Here is a 21,301-nt window from a genome sequence, read left to right as displayed (position 1 = left end):
AGTGTCCACCTGTTACCTGTATTAATGGCATCTTTATTAATGGCATCTGTTTGGAACTCATTATCTGTATAAAATGACAACCTATTCACAGGCCTCAAACAGTCAGACTCCAAACTCAACCATGGCCAAGACCAGAGAGCTGTTGAACGACACCTGGAAGAAAATTGTAGATGTGCACCAGGCTGGGAAGGAGCGAGTCTACAATAGTCAAGCAGGTGGTGTGAAATAAATCAACTGTGGGAGCAATTGTAAGAAAATGGAGACATACAAGACCATTGATAATCTCCCTCGATCTGGGGGCTCCACATAAGATGTCATCCCGTGGGGTAAAAATGATCATGAGAACGGTGAACAAAAATCCTAGAACTACACGGAGGGACCCTGATGAATGACCTCCAGAGACCTGGGACCAAAGTAACAAAGGCTACACACTACGCAGAGAGGGACTCAAATCCTGCAGTGCCAGGTGCGTCCCCCTGCTTAAGCCAGTACATGTCCAGGCCCGTCTGAAGTTTGCCAGAGAGCATATGGATGATCCAGAAGAGGACTGGGAGAATATCATGTGGTCAGATGAAACCAAAATAGAACTTTTTAGTAAAAAACTCAACTCATCGTGTTTGGAGTAAGACGGAGCTGAATTGCATCCCCAAGAACACCATATCTACTAGTGAAGCATGTGGGATGAAACATCATGCTTTGAGGCTGTTTTTCTGCAAAGGGGACAGGCCAACTGATCCGTGTTAAGGGAAGAATGAACGGGCTATATATCGGGGGATTTTAAGCCAAACCTCCTTCCATCAGTAAGAGCATTTGAAGGTGCAACGTGGCTGGGTCTTCCAGCATGACAGTGAGCCAAACACACCACTCAGGCAATGAAGGAGGGCCTCATAAAAATCATTTAAAGGTCCTGGAGTGGCCAAGCCAGTCTCCAGCCTCAACCCCATAGAAAACTTATTGAGGGAGTTGAAAGTCCATGTTGCCCAGCGACAGCCCCAAACATCACTGCTCCAGAGGAGATCTGCATGGAGGAATGGGACAAAGTACCAGCTACAGTCTGTGCAAACCTGGTGAAGACTACAGAAACATTGACCTCTGTTGTTGCCAAACAAAGATTATGTTTACAAAGTATTGAGTTGAACTTTTGTGATTGACCAAATACTTATTTTCCACCATAATTTACAAATAAATTCTTTAAAAATCCTACAATATGATTTTCCTGGATTTGTTTTCCTCATTTTGTCTCTCACAGTTGAAGTGTACCTACAACCCCTGGCAAAAATTATGGAACCACACCGGCCCTCAGAGGATGTTCATTCAGTTGTTTAATTTGTAGAAAAAAAGCAGATCACAGACATGACACAAAACTAAAGTCATTTCAAATGGCAACTTTCTGGCTTTAAGAAACACTATAAGAAATCAAAGAAAAAAAATTGTGGCAGTCACTAACGGTTACTTTTTAGACCAAGCAGAGGGAAAAATATGGACTCACTCAATACTGAGGAATAAATTACCAATTGACAAATTGTCAATTTGAAACAAAGGAGAGGATTATCAAACTCTTAAAAGAGAGTAAATCATCACGCAATGTTGCAAAAGATGTTGGTTGTTTACAGTCAGCTGTGTCTAAACTCTGGACCAAATACAAACAACATGGGAAGGTTGTTAAAGGCAAACATACTGGTAGACCAAGGAAGACATCAAAGCGTCAGCAAACATACTGGTAGACAAGGAAGACATCAAAGCGTCAAGACAGAAAACTTAAAGCAATATGTCTCAAAAATCGAAATGCACAACAAAACAATGAGGAACGAATGGGAGGAAACTGGAGTCAGCGTCTGTGACCGAACTGTAAGAAACCGCCTAAAGGAAATGGGATTTACATACAGAAAAGCTAAATGAAAGCCTCATTAAACACCTAACAGAAAAAAAACAAGGTTACAATGGGCTAAGGAAAAGCAATCATGGACTGGATGACTGGATGAAAGTCATATTCAGTAATGAATCTCAAATCTGCATTGGGCAAGGGTGATGATGCTGGAACGTTTGTTTGGTGCCGTTACAATGAGATTTATAAAGATGACTGCCTGAAGAGGACATGTAAATTTCCACAGTCATTGATGATATGGGGCGCATGTCAGGTAAAGGCACTGGGGAGAGGCTGTCATTACAGCATCAATAACATGCACAAGTTTACGTTGATATTTTGGACACTTTTCTTATCCCATCAGTTGAAAGGATATTTGGGGATGATGAAATCATTTTTCAAGATGATAATGCATCTTGCCATAGAGCAAAAACTGTGAAAACATTCCTTGCAAAAAGACACATAGGGTCAATGTCATGGCCTGCAAATAGTCCGGATCTTAATACAATTGAAAATCTTTGGTGGAAGTTGAAGAAAATGGTCCATGACAAGGCTCCAACCTGCAAAGCTGATCTGGCAACAGCAATCAGAGAAAGTTGGAGCCAGATTGATGAAGAGTACTGTTTGTCACTCAAGTCCATGCCTCAGAGACTGCAAGCTGTTATAAAAGCCAGAGGTGGTGCAACAAAATACTAGTGATGTGTTGGAGCGTTCTTTTGTTTTTCATGATTCCATAATTTTTTTCCTCAGAATTGAGTGATTCCATATTTTTTTCCCTCTGCTTGGTCTAAAAAAGTAACCGTTACTGACTGCCACAATTTTTTTTTTTTTCCTGATTTCTTACAGTGTTTCTTGAAGCCAGAAAGTTGCCATTTGAAATGACTTTAGTTTTGTGTCATGTCTGTGATCTGCTTTTTTTCTACAAAATTAAACAACTGAATGAACATCCTCCGAGGCCGGTGATTCTATAATTTTTTGCCAGGGCTTCTATGATGAAATTACAGACCTCTCTCATCTTTCTAAGTAGGAGAACTTGCACAATCAGGGACTGACTAAATACATTTTTACCACACTGTACATGACCACAATAATCCGATAATTGGGAATAAAAGGGAAATGTCAATAATCCAATTTGATGTTCTTATGTGCACTTCAGTAACCTAATAATTGGACAAAAACAGGTTACATGATTCCATCAGATAGTTGGATTTATTTCCAAGTTCATGATATCAGTGGGCAGGTAATAGTCTAGTGGTTAAGCGTTGGGCTTGAGACCAGAGGATCCTCGGTTCAAACCCAGCCAGACCGTAAAATCACTGAGGTCCCTTTGGCAAGGTCCTTTATCTCCTAGTTGTTCCCAGTGTGTAGTGAGTGCCTTGCATGACAGCACCCTCACATTGGTGTGGGAGTGTGTCTGTGTGAATAGGTGAATGTGGGGCATAATTATAAAGCGCTTTGAGCTTCTGATGCAGATGGAAAAGCACTATATGAATGCAGTCCATTTACCATCAAACTGTTATTTTCAAGATGTCCTGTCAAAATTTTTTTGTCAGTTACATCACTCACCATGACATTTCCACCAGTCAGGTGCTGTCCTTGTATTTCAAAGTTATAGAGCTTCAAATTCCCTGTCAGTTTGAGTTTTTATTTCTTTTTTGCTGTATGCTCACTTTTGAGCAGCACACTCTTCTTGTCCAGCAAAAACAGCAGAGCAGGTTTTCTGGCCACTTGTCATGCAAACACAAAATAAGCGTTGCATATCTTGGAATATTATCAGTTATCAAGTTGTTCACCAGTGAATATGGCTTTATACACCCTGAAGAAAACCATACACCTGAGGCTGGTAAAACAACTTGATAAGGATTTTATCATATACCTATAAATGATAAATGTTGTATGGTTTTTTGAAGGGTGTAAAAAGCCATATTCATTGGTGAACAACTTGATAACGATTTTATCATATACAGTGGTCCCTCGTTTGTCACGGGAGTTACTTTCTAAAAATAACCCGCAATAGGCGAAATCCGCAAAGTAGTCAGTGTTAGTTTTTACAATTATTATAGATGTTTTAAGGCTGTAAAACCCCTCACTACACACTTTATACACTTTTCTCAAACAGGCATGAACATTTTCTCACTTTTCTCTCCTGTGTAAACACTCAAAGTTCAAACCTTAGTAGGAATAAAATAGAACGTTTTCCTATAAATAATTATGATGGCTTTTAGAACTAACGAATTAAATTTTAACAATCAACCTACGAGGTTGGACACGTACGAAATTATTAATAGTGACTCATCAGTATTTCACAGTTTCTCTGACCGCGCCTCTTCGTCGTGGCGCCACTCCGCTGTCCGGATTGGCTGATTACTCGGGTGGTATGAAAAATATTACCCGTCCACGAAAAGGGTGTATTGCTATTTATTCTTTAGGGTTTTATCCAATCATATTGGCGTATCATTTATAGGTATATGATAATATGTTTTATCCCCATGCGATTGAGCTGTTGCTGCTGCAGTAGTTGTTTTTCAGTACTTGGAATTTAAAGGCAGTTGTGGAAAAGCTGCATCCTCAGTACTAATGACATTACTTACACAGTAGAAAAACTAGTGTTGTCAAGTTTTCATAATTTTGTTATCATCTTCATTGTTTCCTCTCCAGTATTGTATTATAAGCCTAGTGGAGAACCCCCACCAGGTCAGAAATATCTTGTTAATACTGCAGTGACAAATATGGACAAATAGCATTAATTTGGATGTGAATAATAATTTCAGCGCGTCCAAAGTCCTTTTATTCTGGTTTTCTGACAGGGTTTTCTATATATCAGCAATATGATTATCAAATATTAATGTCTTTACTTTGATGTACTGTCTTTGATCTTGTCTTTGATTCTGTTCTCTATTTTCATATATACACATATGCATGTGTGAGAGTTCATGTACCATTACTCTTTTAATTAATCACTTATTGTTAAAGCAATCATATACACTGAACTGTTCAAATAATCATTACAACTGCTTACACTGGAAAGTGAACAGATGATTTTTGGCTTAGTGAATGTGCACACTGTTTTGCTAAAGCTATGTTTTTGCTAAGCGCAGATGTGCATCTTTAATTAACAGGTCAGCCTTGAGGGAAGAGCGGTGTGACCGGCACACTGGTTCAGGGCTGAACGTTGTTATGGGGAGGCTAGGAGACTGACGGCTTAAAGCCATAACAGTTTTCATATCAACGTGAGACCAGACTCTGTCTTTTCTTGTTTTGTGATATTGTCGCCCCTATATGCTTGTATGTAACTTTATTTCAATAAATATGAGAGGCAGGTGGGCGGGCCCTTCAGAGCTGATGAGACAGTCGGTGGGGAGGGGTCACGCTCGTTTGCTCTCTCTGATCAGGAAAAGTTTCTCCTGGGTGATTATTTTCTGTGTTAACTGAGTTTTCTTTTCAGGTCCAACTCTGAACAACTCTGACATTTTCTCTCACAAAAACAGTCTTCTGTGGGGTAAATGTAATTTTTATAGTGATTTGACAGTGCACTCATCATATAATTATCTTTTTTTTTTTTTTACAATCTTATAGACAGTCAGCTGATTGCAGCATGATGTTATAAGCTCCAGTTGTGGTCCACATCACAGCACTCAGAGCTTTGAGTGGAAGCTGCCAGGCATCAGAATCTGATGTCTACTCCACAAATTTTGACAAGTACAAAATAAATAAATAATGATAAAAGCTGGACATTAGTCAGAGGACTTCACCTCCATCTACACGTTTGCATGACGCACTTTTTCTTTTTTCTTCTTTTTACCAGTGAAACACTCTTTTATTGTTCATGCTATTAAAAACTCCCCAAAAACTTGTTTCACACCATAATCAGCAAAGATGAAGCTAATGTGTCAGAAAAAAATGTATACAACTGTGATTCTTAACATGGTCTGAGTGACAGTAAGTCCGCCGTGTTTCGGTAGTGCATGAAGGGTTACTAACTGGCGCACTGCAGTCCACATGACGCCCGGTTTTGTTTGGGTGGGCATGCTTTACCAGGATGTCTGGACTTAGACTTTGAAGGAAAAAGGTGGGTGCACTTGCATCCCGAGATCTGTCAGTGATAACTGGTGAGATTCTGACAGTCAGTATGCACATAAAATTTTCCTTATACCCAAATATATTGTTTGCTACCATGCAGTTATTTTTATGGTTATTCAATTTCAATTTTAATTTTATAATTTATATTGCTCCATCTCACAACAGAGTCGCCTCAAGGCGCTTCACACAACACACAATTCATAGCAGCACAAAATGAATTAAAATCGAAAAGGGCACAAAAAAGTAAAAACATAGTAGAATAAAAAGAAATTACAAAGCAAACATAAAAACATAATAAATTAACGATAAGACAGTCTAAAAAAAGTGGGTCTTCAGTCTTGTTTTAAGTCTCCACTGTGTCGGACTGCCTTATAGATGCAGGTAGAGCGTTCTAGAGAGGAGGGCCACGGTAAGAGAAAGCTCTATACCCCACAGACTTTTTAGTCACCCTTAGAACACACAGAAGTCCTGCACCTTGCGAACACAAGGGCCGCGCCGGTACATAGGGCTTGACCAAGTCCACCAGGTAGGAAGGAGCCAGTCCATGAATAATTTTATACACCAGCAACAGGACTTTAAAATTTAATATGGCATAAACAGGATGCCAATGAAGGGACACCAGAATGGGTGTAATGTGGTCAAACCTTCTTCTTTGTGTCAAAAGTCTGGCAGCAGCATTCTGCACTAATTGAAGACCCCTAATGCTGGACTGCGGCAGACCAGAAAATAAAGCAGTGCAATAATCCAATCTAGAAGAGATAAATGCTTGTATCAGAGTCACAGCATCAGCAATAGACAGGATGGGACGAATCTTTGCTATGTTTCGCAGATGGAAAAAGGCAGTCCTTGTAATATCGCTAATGTGGAGGTCAAAGGACAATGTAGGATCAAAAAGTACCCCAAGATTCCTCACTTTATCCATATGATGTATACCACACAAACCCAAACTAAGTGCCGGCTGGTCAAATTGATGCAGATGTCTGGCTGGACCAAGAACCATCATTTCAGTCTTATCAGTTTAAGAGTAGAAGTTACTAGACAACCAGCTTCTCACTGATACAAGGCAATCTTCTAAGGATTTTATGTGGATAAGATTACCAGCAGTTATGAGCATGTACAATTGAGTATCATGAAAGCCAATCCCAAACCTCTGCAGAATATGCCCAAGGGGCACTATATTAAGGGAGAAAATCAAGGGGCCTAGCACAGACACCTGTGGAACCCCAAATTTCATGTCACCAAGGCCAGAGGTAGTGTTATTATACACAAAACAATGAGAATGTCTGGTATGATGTCAACCAAGCAAGGGCACTTCCAATAATCCCAAAATAATTCTCCAGCCTATCAAGTACAATCCCAATTTCAATGAAGTTGGGATGTTGTGTAAAATGTAAATAAAAACAGAATACAATGATTTGCAAATCCTCTTCAACCTATATTCAATTGAAGACAAGATATTCAATGTTCAAAATGATAAACTTTATTGTTTTGTGTAAATATTTGCTCATTTTGAAATGGATGCCTGCACACATTTAAAAAAAAAAGCTGGGGCAGTGGTATGTTTGCCAACGTGTTACATCACCTTTCCTTCTAACAACACTCAATAAGCATTTGGGAACTGAAGACACTAATTGTTGAAGCTTTGTAGGTGGAATTCTTTCCTATTCTTGCTTGATGTATGACTTCAGTTGTTCAACAGTCTGGGGTCTCCGTTGTCCTATTTTGCGCTTCATAATGCGCCCCACATTTTCAATGGGAGACAGGTCTGGACTACAGGCAGGCCAGTCTAGGACCCACACTCTTTTACTACGAAGCCACTCTGTTGTAACATGTGCAGAATGTGGCTTGGCATTGTCTTGCTGTAATAAGCAGGGATGTCCCTGAAAAAGACATTGCTTGGATGGCAGCATGTGTTGCTCCAAAACCTGGATGTACCTTTTAGCATTGATGGTGCCATCACAGATGTGTAAGTTACCCATGCCATGGGCACTAACACACCCCCATACCATCACAGATGCTGGCTTTTGAACTTTGTGCTGGTAACAATCTGGTTGGTCATTTTCCTTTTTTGTCCAGAGGACACAACGTTTATGATTTCCAAAAACAATTTGAAATGCGGACTCATCAGACCACAGCATACTTTTACACTTTGTGTCTGTCCATTTCAAATGAGCTCGGGCCCAGAGAAGGCAACTGCATTTCTGGATGTTGTTGATGTATGGCTTTTGGTTTGCATGGTAGAGTTTTAATTTGAACTTGTAGATCTAGCAACGAACTGTGTTAACTGACAGTGATTTTCTGAAGTGTTCCTGAGCCCACGTAGTAAGATCCTTTGCACATTTTAATGCAGTGCTGCCTGAGGGATCGAAGGTCACAGGCATTCAGTGTTGGTTTTCAGCCTTGCTGCTTACGCGTAGAAAGTTCTCCAGATTCTCTGAATCTTCTGATTTATATTATGGACTGTAGATGATGGAATCCTTAAATTCCTTGTAATTGAACATTGAGAAACATTGTTCTTAAACTGTTGGAACATTTTTTCATGCAGCTGTTCACAAAGTGGTGATCCTCACCCCATCTTTGCGTGTGAATAGCTGAGCCATTTGGGGATGCTCCTTTTATACCCAATCGTAACACTCACCTGTTTCCAATTAGGTGTTCTTTGAGCATTCATAAACTTTCCCAGTCTTTTGTCCCAACTTTTTTGAAACATGTTGCAGGCATCCATTTCAAAATAATCAAATATTTGCACAAAAACAACAAAGTTTATCAGTTTGAACATTAAATTTCTTGTCCTTTTGTGTATTCAATTGAATATAGGTTGAAGATCATCTGCAAATCATTGTATTCTGTTTTTATTTACATTTTACACAACATTCCAACTTCATTGGAATTGGGGTTGTAAAACACCATGATCCACAGTATCAAATGCAGCACTAAGCACCAAAACCATAGTTGTGTCCGAATCCACTGCATGCAGAAAATCATTCACTACTCTGGTAAGCGCTATCTCTATGGAGTGATGTTTTTAAAATCAGACTGCAATGGCACAAAAAGATCATTCTCAGTAAGATGGTCCACAAGCTGCTGTGAAACCACTTTTTCCAGAATTTTAGAGCAGAATGACAGATTTGATATCGTCCTATAATTATTCAATACACCAGGGTCAAGACTAGATTTCTTAAGTTTAATCACTGCAGCTTTAAAACATCTAGGGACAGATTCAGAGGTTTGTGAAAGATTAACAATTTCCAGCACAGTCGGCCCAAGAATGGGCCACAGGTCCTTAAACAGTTTTGTTGGTATAGGATCAAATAAGCAGGTTGTGCTTTTTGTAGACGTCACAAGTTTCGTCAGCGCATTTTATGAAAAAGTTTCAAATTCTGTAAATCCAGGTATCACTTCAGTGATAACACCCACCTCCACAGCAGGGTACAATGGTTGAGCCAAGGCATGCTGAGATATGCTCAATCTAATATCTTCTGTTTTTTTCTCAAAATAATCCAAGACGTCCTGAGCTACAAACAGAGAGTGACTAACAGGTGGCTGTCCATGGATAAGAAATGCTACTGTGTCAAACAAAAATTTTGAGTTGTGCTTGTTTTTATTGATCAAATCAGAATAGTAGGCCAGCTTTGTAGTCAATAGTGCATGCTTATATTTTACGATAGCATCATGCCATGCAAGGTGGAACACCTCTAATTTGGAGCTACGCGATTTCTGTTCCAAACCTCTAGCCTTCTAGATCATAGATTACGTGGGGGTCCCACAAGTGACCATTGAACCAAGGTGACTGTGCTTTGGGAAGGCAAGGCCTTAATAGAGGTGGTGTAATCTTATCAAGTGTAGTTTTGAGTACTGAATTTAAACTATCCACCAGACTGTCGACTGACTGAGCATTCTGCAAACTTTAAGCTAAGAGATCAGGCAGTCTGGCTTTGAGTTCAGTTCTAGTTGAATGTTTAATGCGTTGCTGCAGTAATAGGCAAGCTTCTTGCTCCACTAAACGCGGCAGCGAAAATGGAAACCTAATGAGTGATTGGTCAGAGACCACCGACACAAGGGGCAAGATGCTAATATTCGTGACAGCAAGACCATGTACAAGAACCAAATCCAGGGTATTTCCAGTAATGTGCGTCGTGCCCTGAATGAATTGCTGGAATCCCAGTGCATCCACAATTTCCATAAATGATTTACAAAGGGGATCAGAGGGCTTATTCATATGAATGTTAAAATCTCCTGTGATCAAAATGTTATCAGCACTAGTTGAAAAGTCAGAGATGAACACACCAAATTCGTCTAAGAATTCAGAGTATGTATTTATTCAGAGTATTTTTTTGTTGCAAAAAGTATTGTCATATTGCGTATTGGCAATTTGTTCAGTTTTGCTGGGGACATTTGGGAGGGCACAGAAGGTTGCCACTACCAGCTTGTGTTGTATCCAAAATGAGTATTTTTCCATCACCAAAAAATAGTAAATGAAACTTTATGATAACTATTTCATGTGCTTACTTGTATTATGGAGCATCATGGCTCCCATTGTGATCTATGTAGGCATAGTGTGCCACTCTGAGGACAACTGCATCCAAACACACAATCGAGAAACTTGCCAGCTGTGTGGCACATTGAGGATTTTCGCCACCACGTTGCATCTCCACCAAGACAGCAGAAATTTCCCAGCAACAGCGAGACTCGATCCCGAGTGGCATCGGCTGACTGTGTTCACATGAGCACCTGAAGAAAAAAAAAAAACAGAACATTGACATTTTTTGTTTTCCAAATATACATATGCATGTAAACTGATCAGCCTGTTCAGATGTCTGTTCATTCAAAGTAGATTAAATGTGATACAATTTATGATTAAAGATGTACTGTATGCATATTTTAGACATTAAAGTCTCCATTTAGCATATTCTTTTTTCTTGAATATTATTCCTAATACAATTTGACAACAGATATAGAAGTAAAATTTTATTTTATTTAGAAGTATTTTTTTCCCATGCCATATGGGTTTACAGCTTTTTAGATAAAGATTAGCAATCATTTACTTTGTATAAAATGTGAAGAATTAGCAATCACAAGAAACTGACTGATAAATTATTAAATATATATAGACTGCACAGAAACTCTATTTTCAGTGATTTTAGAACAAGCTCCTGATCTTAAGCCTAGTCCAGAAAAGAAATTAACAAATACCTCATATATAAGACCTAAGAAAGTATCAGCTTACTATTAAAAGAATTAGGTTAATATTGAATATAGCTTGGTGTGTACAGGTCCCATTGGGAATCGAAGAGGGCGGGGGGTATTAGTCTACTACTAAATGTGCCATGCTGTACCGCTGAAATCATTTTTTCAGATACATACAAACACACCCCAGTCCAGGTCCAAATTTATCAAAATGCAGGTGGAACTGTCTATTACCCAGGAATAAATTATCATTTATAAGAAAAGGTGGTGGGTGAACAAACCATTCTGTGTTTTGTAAATGGCTTATATCCTCCTCGACATCACCTTCGTTGTTGTTGTCATCCCGACACCCCCGCTTCATCCTCGCCTTCTATCGCGTACGGCTCAAACATATACGGTTGGAGCCCCTCATTATCTTCACCGTCGCTTCGTTCATCAGAAACCTCCTCATCTTCTTCAAAAATAATCGATATGTCACTTAAATCTTCGCTATAATTGCTCATTATATCTTCGCTGTCCATGTCTGCCATGTTAGTAAACATCCTCGCGTCAACACCTTTACTCGCATGACGTCATATCCGTTGCAGCGATAAAGTAGGTCAAGCTCGGAGGCGGTAAATACAAATTCTCATATGGGTGATGAAACGTCTAAATCCTTGTTCAAAGTAATTTTATGGTGAGAAAAAAAAAAAAAAAAAACAGACAGCATGTGGAAAAAGCTTTTTTTTTATTCTTCAAGAATATGTAAAACGTCATGGCTTGACAGAGACCCTTTAACGTTACTTAAAAATGTATGGCCTCTGTTTTTTTTTTAAAGATTTAAGTCATGAAAATAACTTTCTTTTGCACTAGTATAAATTTATTTATTGGCATTTAAATAGGGTATTCATAATAGGACATTGCCAATATGATCAAAATACGCATTGTCTGGAAAGTAGTAGTAGTTCCCTTGAAGGGAAAAAAATTCAAACAAACAGATGGCCTTTAACTACGTTTGGTGGAGACCCATACAGTCTGATAGCAACCATAACAACCTCATAGATCACGTGGGGGCTTCACCTGATTTGTGTGAGAGATGCTGGGAAGCACACGCCGACAGCCAACCAGAGTAGAGAGGCATGGTGACGTCTGCTGGCTGCTCATCTGAACAAAATAATCCAGCATGGTGGAAAATTCTGCGAAACAGCTTATTTCTGTATGAATCTTTTTTTCATATGTTTTGTGAGAACTTTGTGAGAAATAAACACTTTCAAATAAACACTGCTTTTGAAACCAGATAACACCTCTGAAGTGATTTACAAGACATCTTACGGAAGTTAGCGTGCACTGGTGCCAATACAACACAAGTTATTTTCTGAAAAAAAATTGAAAAATGGTAATAAGTCTAAACTAGAGGGTTGCACTGTACCTGTTATGATTTACATATGCAAATTATGTTATGAAGTTCCAATATAAATGATAAAATGCACTAATTGTGGTACCATTCTGTTTTCAGGCCCGCCCCAGGAGAACATGGCAAACCCTAAAGAGAAAACTCCGATGTGTTTGGTGAATGAGTTAGCCCGTTTTAATAGGATCCAACCACAGTACAAGCTCCTCAGTGAGAGAGGCCCTGCACATGCTAAGGTGTGGAGATGTTACATGTGAAAGTTGTCTAATATTGTATAGAGAAGGCATTTCATTCAGAAAAAAATGTGTTATGTTGGTTTTATTTTTGAGTATATTTTGTAGTTTTTAATGGATACTTTCAAAGTTCTCTTAGTTCAGTGGTTTAACCCAGCTTAAGTCTTCAGATTCATGCATCAATAATAATGTTGTTGGATAATGTGAATATATGAAGACCACATTACTTGAATTACACAGTTTCAGTGATAGAATGTTTTATATATATAGAATGTTTGTATGCATTTCAACTTTTTGAATGCTTATCGAAGCTAAATATCAGAGGTGTCACAGATCACAAAACCCACACTTCACACTGGATATATTTTTTTAAGCCATAGATCAGATAATTTTCAGTTCTGCCCCCCACCCCCAAATAACTAAATAAATAAAAATTAGAAATAACAGAAATACTACCTTGCTTTCATTTAAAAAAAAAATAATTCAGTGAGCAATGAAAACAAGGGAATGTATTAAATTATATTAAAATAAAGACTTTTGTCAAAATTGTGAAAAGTTAAAAAAAACAAAAAACAAATGGTGCAAAGCTAAGTTATTTTTTTATAACTTCAAATTATTTTTTCTTTTTTTTTTAATGAGATGAGGATGTCTATATTGTTTGTTGAGAGGGTAACGATAACACATTTATTTATAACCCTTTCAGGATAAATACAAATACAATGAGGAAAACAAGTATTTCAACACCCTGCGATTTTGCAAGTTCTCTCACTTAGAAATCATGGAGGGGTCTGAAATTTTCATCTTAGGTGCATGTGAGAGACAGGAAATCACAATGTATGATTTTTTTTTTTTTAAATAAATGTTACTGCTGCAAATAAGTATTTGATCCCCTACCAACCAACAAGAATTCTGGCTCTCACAGACCTGTTCATTTTTCTTTAAGAAGCCATCTTATTCTGCACTGTTTACCTGCATTAATTGCACCTGTTTGAACTTGTTACCTGTATAAAAGACACCTGTTCACACTCTCAATCAATCACACTCCAACCTGTCCACCATAGCCAAGACCAAGGAGCTGTCTAAGGACACCAGGGACAAAACTGTAGACCTGCACAAGGCTGGGATGGACTACAGGACAACAGGCAAGCAGCTTGGTAGAAGACAACTGTTATGATTATTTATTAGAAAGTGGAAGAAACACAAGATGACTGTCAATCTCCCTCGGTCTGGGATTCCTTGCAAGATCTCACTTTGTGGGTAAGGATGATTCTGAGAAAGCTCAGAAATACACAGGAGGACCTGGTCAATGACCTGAAGAGAGCTGGGACCACAGTCACAAAGATTAAATTAGTAACACATGATGCTGTCATGGTTTAAAATCCTGCAGGACAGCAAGGTCCCCCTGCTCAAGCCAGCACATGTCCAGGCCTATTTGAGGTTCACCAGTGACCATCTGGATGATCCAGAGGAGGCATGGGAGAAGGTCATGTGATCAGATGAGACCAGAATAGAGCTTTTTGGAATCAACTCCACTTACCATGTTTAGAGGATGAGAACAACCCCAAGAAAACCATCCCAACCGTGAAGAATGGGAGTGGAAACATCATACTCTGGGTGTACTTTTTTGCAAAGGGGACAGGACTACTGCACCGTATTGAAGGGAGAATTGATGGGGTCATGTATTGCAAGATTTTGGCAAACAACTTGTGGCTGGGTCTTCCAGCATCACAATGACCCCAAACACACAGCCAGGGCAACTGAGGAGCCCCGTAAGAAGCATTTCAAGGTCCTAGAGTGGCCTGGCCAGTCTCCAGACCTGAACTCAATAGAAAATCTTTGGAGGGAGCTGAAACTCCAAACCTGAAAGATTTGGAGAAGATCTGTATGGAGGAGTGGACCAAAATCCCTGCTGCAGTGTGTGCAAACCTGGTGAAAAACTACAGGAAACGTTTGACCTCTGTAATTGCAAACAAAGGCTACTGTACCAAATATTAACACTGATTTTCACAGGTGTTGAAATACTTAATTGCAGCTGTAACATACAAATAAATTATTAAAAAATCGTACATTGTGATTTCCGGATTTTTTTTTTTTTTTTTTTTTTAGATTATGTCTCTCACAGTGGACATGCACCTAAGATGAAAATTTCAGACCCCTCCATGATTTATAAGTGGGAGAACTTGCAAAATTGCAGGGTGTTCAAATACTTATTTTCCTCATTGTACATTAATCCTACTTCTGATCTGAATTCATTCAGGTCAGTGGTCCGAACAAGCAGATGCTTGGAAAAAGTCAGAAATACTCCTTATTTTCTGGAACTATGGACTTTCAGCAAGTTTGGCTGTGCACGCATGTGGAGCGAGATGCTTTGTTCAGTGAGATGACAGACACAACTCAACTCCTTTCATTTTTGAGAAATTGTCACTATCTCAGCGACAAATATCTGAACATTTGTACAACAATCATTTCCACATAAATTTAGCATTATTTCATCATGAAAGGTGGCGGAAGCGATCAGAGCGCCGTGGCTAAACGAGCTGCTAGCTGATGTGTTCACTGCACGTCGGACATTTCAGAGCGTCACAGAATTTTGCAAAGTTTCTGCTTAAAACGTCCTCGTTTCTGCTTAAAACTGGCTTTAGAATGATTTAAGAGGTTTTACCTTTATCATCTGATGGTTAATAATCACATTAATCCATTTGATCACTGTGGGTGAAGAGACTCTGTCTTAGACAAGTGGCAGAGCTCCGAAATGATGCATGCGCAGATGCAAAAGGCGGACTGATTTTTAGGGGCGGACCATTCGGTTTGCGACACAGGGTGGTGGCAGCACTGACTGACTAAGTCACGAGGTACTGTGGATGTGGGAGGCTCAATGTATGACAAAAGGAGCATGAACATGCCCCTGTCTTCAAGTGTGAACCAGCTCAGCTAACAGGCAATCTCAGTCCAGTTGTTTATTAAATCATCTCATGTATCACATTGGTTTGCTTTGATATAAGCATTAAAAGTTATGAGCTGCTTATTTGCTCAGTAATCAGGAGTTAACAGATCAAGCTACTGATGGTTGTTAAAAGTGCTAAAGCAGTTATCAAATAACATTAAAGAAAGACAAGAGTTTCACTCAGTGCAAATATTGCAGCAGGGACGTCTTAAATGATCCATTAGGATGTTTCACCACACAACAACCCAATATTATGAGCAAGCAATGTTATGAGAGTTGGGCTTGGGTCAGCGCTGTCATACCACAAAGACAAAAAACATTTTTGTACCAGTCTATAAAAATGTTTTATTGCTGCTCTAAAGTTGGAATTTATCATGGACTTTATTGGGGATCTTGCTTCCTTTTGGAGCCAGCCTTAAACAGCCAATCGAGGAACTGAAACTTATTGTCCTTCCTGGTGGTCTTCATTGGAGCCCTTTGAAGCTTGCCGCTTGTTTTTAACCAGGTTGCATTCATGACTGCACGATGTGCACGCGCACCTGCACGTTTAACCTCCACTTGCACTGTGATTTTACTGTGACTGCCTCAAAATTAACACAGTTATCACTTTAAAAACAGTTCACCATGACACAAAATCACCGTGGGGGGCGGTCCGTACAGACTACAGATCAGCTATGATCCGATACACTACTACTAAATATTGAAAATATGGAAAACATGCTATCGTTTTTCTGATGAACATCATATCCAGCCTGGATAAGTGGAAAATGAATGAATAACTACTGCAGAGTAATGTCTTTTTCTGTGGGTGGTACGCTTCCAGATCTTCACAGTGCAGCTGACTCTAGGGGAGCAGGTGTGGGAGGCAGAAGGCACCAGTATTAAGAAGGCACAACACTCCACAGCTTCCAAAGCACTGGCTGAGAGTGTCCTTCCCAGGCCAGCACCCCGCTCCCCCAAAGTGGACATCAACAGCAACCCAGGTACTGGAATCATAATGTGGCATCTCATATTCAAAGACTACCATGTCACTTCATAAAAACTCATATTTTAGCATTATGAAACAGTTTGATCTGATTCACATTGACTTTCACCTCTTTTTCATCACTGTTGATATAGGAGCATTGTTTTCCTACTGAAGTTTGGGGTGGGGGGGTTGACAGTTTCAGGTAAATGTTTGACAGACTAATGCATGTCTGTATTAGAGCTCCACTTTATATCAGTGCAATGTGAGCATATATGCAATAGTCACATCGCAGGGCATGTGATGTCAAGCAAGGCAATTTAAATCAAACTTCACCGAAATTACTGAATTTACAAGAGAAGTATGTCTAATATTACATACTTTACTTTGATTTAAAGGCTCTTGCATAAAAGGAATTCTTTTTTCTGATAGTAAGTGTCATTCTGATGCTGCACGTCAAGTTAACTGTAAATTGTCACAAACGTCTGGTGCTTGTGTGTGCCTTTCAGTATTAAATTTTAAATTTCCCCAATAACTTTTCCCCATCTAAGGAAAAATTAACCTCAAATATCTGATATTATTTTTTTTATTGCATTGTCTCTTAACATCATGTTCTGTGTTGATGAAATTTCCTGCTTGCACATCAGCAGCATTCCCACTCCTTGTGATAACTGGGTGCATGGCCATGCACCCACACTGCTCATGAAAATTTTGGGTACAGTGGATATCTTGGGGTATAGCAAAAAATGATATGAGTTGTACATTATCAATGTGGGTGCAGAAAAGGTGACGTTGATCATAAACTGGTAATTTGTTGAGAGTTCCTAGCAGTCGTTCAACTTTTATTTTATGTTTCCAACTTTTATTTTATGTGCAGTTGCATCTACCATACAAAAATCACCCCAATCATTGTAGAATAAGTCATTCTTTCCCAATAGAGCTATTCAAGTTATGTTGTAATTTCCTTTATTTTTCACATCTCTGTATATCTCAGACAAAAATATTGTCGCAATATCAGCTTTTTCCAATAGCATATGTCTGTATTATGTTTGTATATTCCAGTCTGTATTATGCTTATTAATTCGACATGGTCAAAAGGAACTCCTTCAAATTTCCACCAAGCAATACAAAAAATATGTGCATTTGTCTACTGAAAATTAGTTGGTTCTGCTTCAAATGCTCCAAATTTTTTCTTGACATGACAGCCTTGTGTGATTTCAGTCAGAAGTCAGACATTGCACTCCTACTCTCCAGGGATTCTGACATTGCAAATTCTGTATGTAGAATGTTCTTATGGGAGAGTGTACAAGCATTAGCTAACCTCTGTGGTCCGTCAGTGTGTGGTTTTCTACAGTGTTGGCAGTTGTAGGCTTTCCAAACCTTAGGGCATATCCACAGCTCACTGTAACCCTCTTAAATTTGCCCATGTACTTTTGTACTCTTAGGGTCATCTCCCTAATGTAGCAAGCATATTGACCTGAATGTCCTTTTTTGGCAGCTGATGATACCACAGTGCCCCCCCTCCTATTTCATAGAGTTCTACTTCTCACTGACCCAAATCATCTTCATTGACAAATTCCAAAAAAAAAAAAGAGAAAGAAAGAAATGCAATGTATCAAAATAGGTTAAATACACATGCATGCTAAGATTCATAGATCTGGGATTGCTCTTTCACTAGTGCGTTGCCCGTGGAGATCCATGGGCCCTAGATAGGGTAGTGTTTATAAAATACGTAGCTGACATTTTTCAGGGGTGGTAATAAATTAAGCAAAATTCCAATGAGTTGGAATGGCGTGTGAGTCCAGAATGTTTTTACCTCAACAATTTTTAGAAGAACTCAGAGGAACAATTTTTAGAGGAACTCAGCCCTTTTATTTCATGTTAATTATGTCATTTTTTTAATGTTAATTTACTGTCTTAAAGTATTTATAAATTTAGATTTGTTATCATATACACATTATTATTACCATTTTCTAATTTTTATCAGTGTGAGAGACGTAAGAATAACAAAATAAAATCAAATATTACGTAACTAAAAACATGAACCATGTACCACTGTAATTATACTTGTGCCAAAGAAAATTGTTTTTATGACTTAAATCTTAAAAACTGTGGCACTATACCTTGAAGCCTGACAGTAGACACTACAAGAACATCTGGATTGTTTCATTTCAACTACATTATGGTAGTGAACAGACGTAACAGTAAAAAACTCTAAATCACTGTCTAAATACTTGTGAAACTGACTGTTAAATTACAAAAAACATATATTAACATATCACAATATTTTCCACAGTAAACACGAGACTTTTTCTATGAACGTTTCAGATGACCACTGTAAATTCACTGTTCATCACACATTTTGCTCACTGTTTTAATTTCAGTTTTCATAAATAATTCCAAAGAATTCTACAGCATATTCCTATTCGATTGCAATTTGTTTTTGAGGCTTGTTCTTAGTGGGTCTTTCTTTTCTTTTTCAAAGGGAACATCACTGAGTTTAGTGCATTTCATAGTTAGTTACATGAGGAAGTTTACTGGAATACTGGAGGAAAACAATTGCTTAGATTAGGTTGTAGAGAATTACATATAGAGAGCTAAGAATGATGAAAGATATTCATTTGCTGGTGAGCTCAACAGTAATTTCATACCAGAGAGATTTGAATCTGGGATGTCTGTATTCACATGTGCACATGATTTGTGTCATGGTGGTTCTAGCAATTCTTGGTTCTTATTTGTATTAATAGAGGGCTTCAGTATTTTCTTGTTTTTTTTCACCTGCAGGAATTGGTTTTGTGGACATGGCTCTTGAGCCACTGGATGATTTTAAATAATCCAGGTTCTGGACAAATCCACTGCAGACTTTCCATCAGTTTTAAATACACTCTTATGTTTTATCTTTGACCAGGTTCTTACCTGGAGCCTTGTGTCATTTGTTCTGCCCTTTATGGTGTTGTAATGGTGAAAGGTCTCCTCATCGGCTCCTTTAACTGTATTAAGAAAGCCCTCTGATGGGTTATACAACATCACTGGGGAGATGGAGGATTAGAAGTGCATGAGTCATACAGAATCATACAGCTAGGATATTGCCCAGTATTTAGGTAGGCTACAGACATCCTCGTAGTTTTTATTGTGTTATTTGGGCGTATAATGTGCAGTCTGTATAAAAAGCATTTTCATTCCCTAATGTCACATAAAATTAAATTTGTATCCCTTTTTATAGGCACAGTTAAAACTACATGGTAATGTCTGAGTTTATGTTTCAATTTTTATTAGTCTGTCACAAGAAATGTTTATGTTGTTCTTCACAAGCCAAGTGTCAAAATTATATACCAAATGTCTTTACACTGTTACAACTGCTGGCACTTAATTGCAAGTTTCCATTGCCCTGGTAGTAATTTATTTTCCTGGTCTCCTTCCCAACGTGTAGGCAGCATAACACCTACAGTGGAGCTGAATGGTCTTGCCATGAAGAGGGGGGAGCCAGCTATCTACAGACCTTTGGATCCAAAGCCCATGCCCAACTACAGAGCCAACTATAACTTCAGAGGGATTTTCAACCAAAGGTGAGCTCACAAAACTAGGTTTAACAGATTAAGTTCTTGATTTCTGTCCAGTTGCTGTGCTGGTCCCACTGAGCTGTTACTTCAGCAGCTCTTAAACACCTGTCACTACATCGCACATTGATTTAAATACGCATGGTATGTCTTGTTAGAAAAAGAACAAAGTGTTGGGCTTGAGTATGTGATTTGTTTTGCATAGCTGGTTGTATATTGTAAGTATTTGGACAGGGTCACATTTTTCGCAATTTTGCCACTGTACACCACCCCGATAGAGCTGAAATGAAACAGTCAACATGTAAACCTTCAGTAGTGTAGTGTTGTAGTGTAAACCTTCAGCATTAAAAATGAGCTTAAAAAATGGCTCAAAAACAATCAAACCTGCCAACATAGGTGAGATGTATTGTATATAATTTAATGTTTTGTATTTATTGTAATTGTTTTTGTTGTTGTGTGTCTGAGGACTACAGATGGAAAGTAGCTTTTAGCTAAATCTGGCATATTTACACTATTTCATGAAAATGTACACAGTGTTCATTAATGTGCACTGTCCTCATCAAATAAAGAAAAAAAGAAAGAAAGAAAAAAATCAAACGGTTAAACAAAAATATTGCATTAACAAGGCATTACTGCTATTTTTTAATACACAGTCTGTACATTTTCAGAAGTTGTAAATAACCGGACAATTGACTGACAAGCCTGATTCCTTGTTATTCCACAGCAAATAGTATGAAGTCTGGAGGTTGATTCCTAGTGTTGAATTTAAATTTAGTAGCTCTTCAATGATGAGGTTCATCACAAGGGAGTTCTGGGTGTTTTGTCTTCAGTAATTCCTTTTTGAATGAATATTGTAATTCATTGAGAAAAATTCTGATATCCATGCCACAAAAATGTCCATTTGCTATGTTGAAAAAAACAAAACAAAAGAAAAAAAAATATTGACATCTAAATTGTCCAAATTGTGGACACTTTTAAATCACACTCTAATAGAGTTTTAAGCAGTGATCCCTCCACTGTCAGTGTTGACATCCAATCTTCCTGTACTGCCAGAGATTATTTACCTTGTGACAAACAGTGTG

At 38.5% G+C, this 21,301-nt stretch overlaps 1 protein-coding gene across 2 annotated transcripts in view; it reads left to right on the top strand.

Moving 5' to 3' along the window:
• The window catches only part of stau2 (staufen double-stranded RNA binding protein 2), a 316,665-nt gene that overhangs the window by 1,341 nt on the left and 294,023 nt on the right, over window positions 1-21,301 (top strand). For both annotated transcript variants that reach the window (XM_034170168.1, XM_034170176.1), the window contains exons 2-4: window positions 12,627-12,757; window positions 16,522-16,681; window positions 20,093-20,228. In XM_034170168.1, coding sequence (XP_034026059.1) covers window positions 12,627-12,757; window positions 16,522-16,681; window positions 20,093-20,228 — 427 coding nt within the window. The remainder of the gene's footprint in view (window positions 1-12,626; window positions 12,758-16,521; window positions 16,682-20,092; window positions 20,229-21,301) is intronic.

Source organism: Thalassophryne amazonica, chromosome 1 (genome assembly GCF_902500255.1).
Source record: "Thalassophryne amazonica chromosome 1, fThaAma1.1, whole genome shotgun sequence".
Taxonomy (NCBI): domain Eukaryota; kingdom Metazoa; phylum Chordata; class Actinopteri; order Batrachoidiformes; family Batrachoididae; genus Thalassophryne; species Thalassophryne amazonica.
Note: the sequence above shows the minus strand (reverse complement) of the source record. Positions and strands in the feature narration are given on the sequence as shown.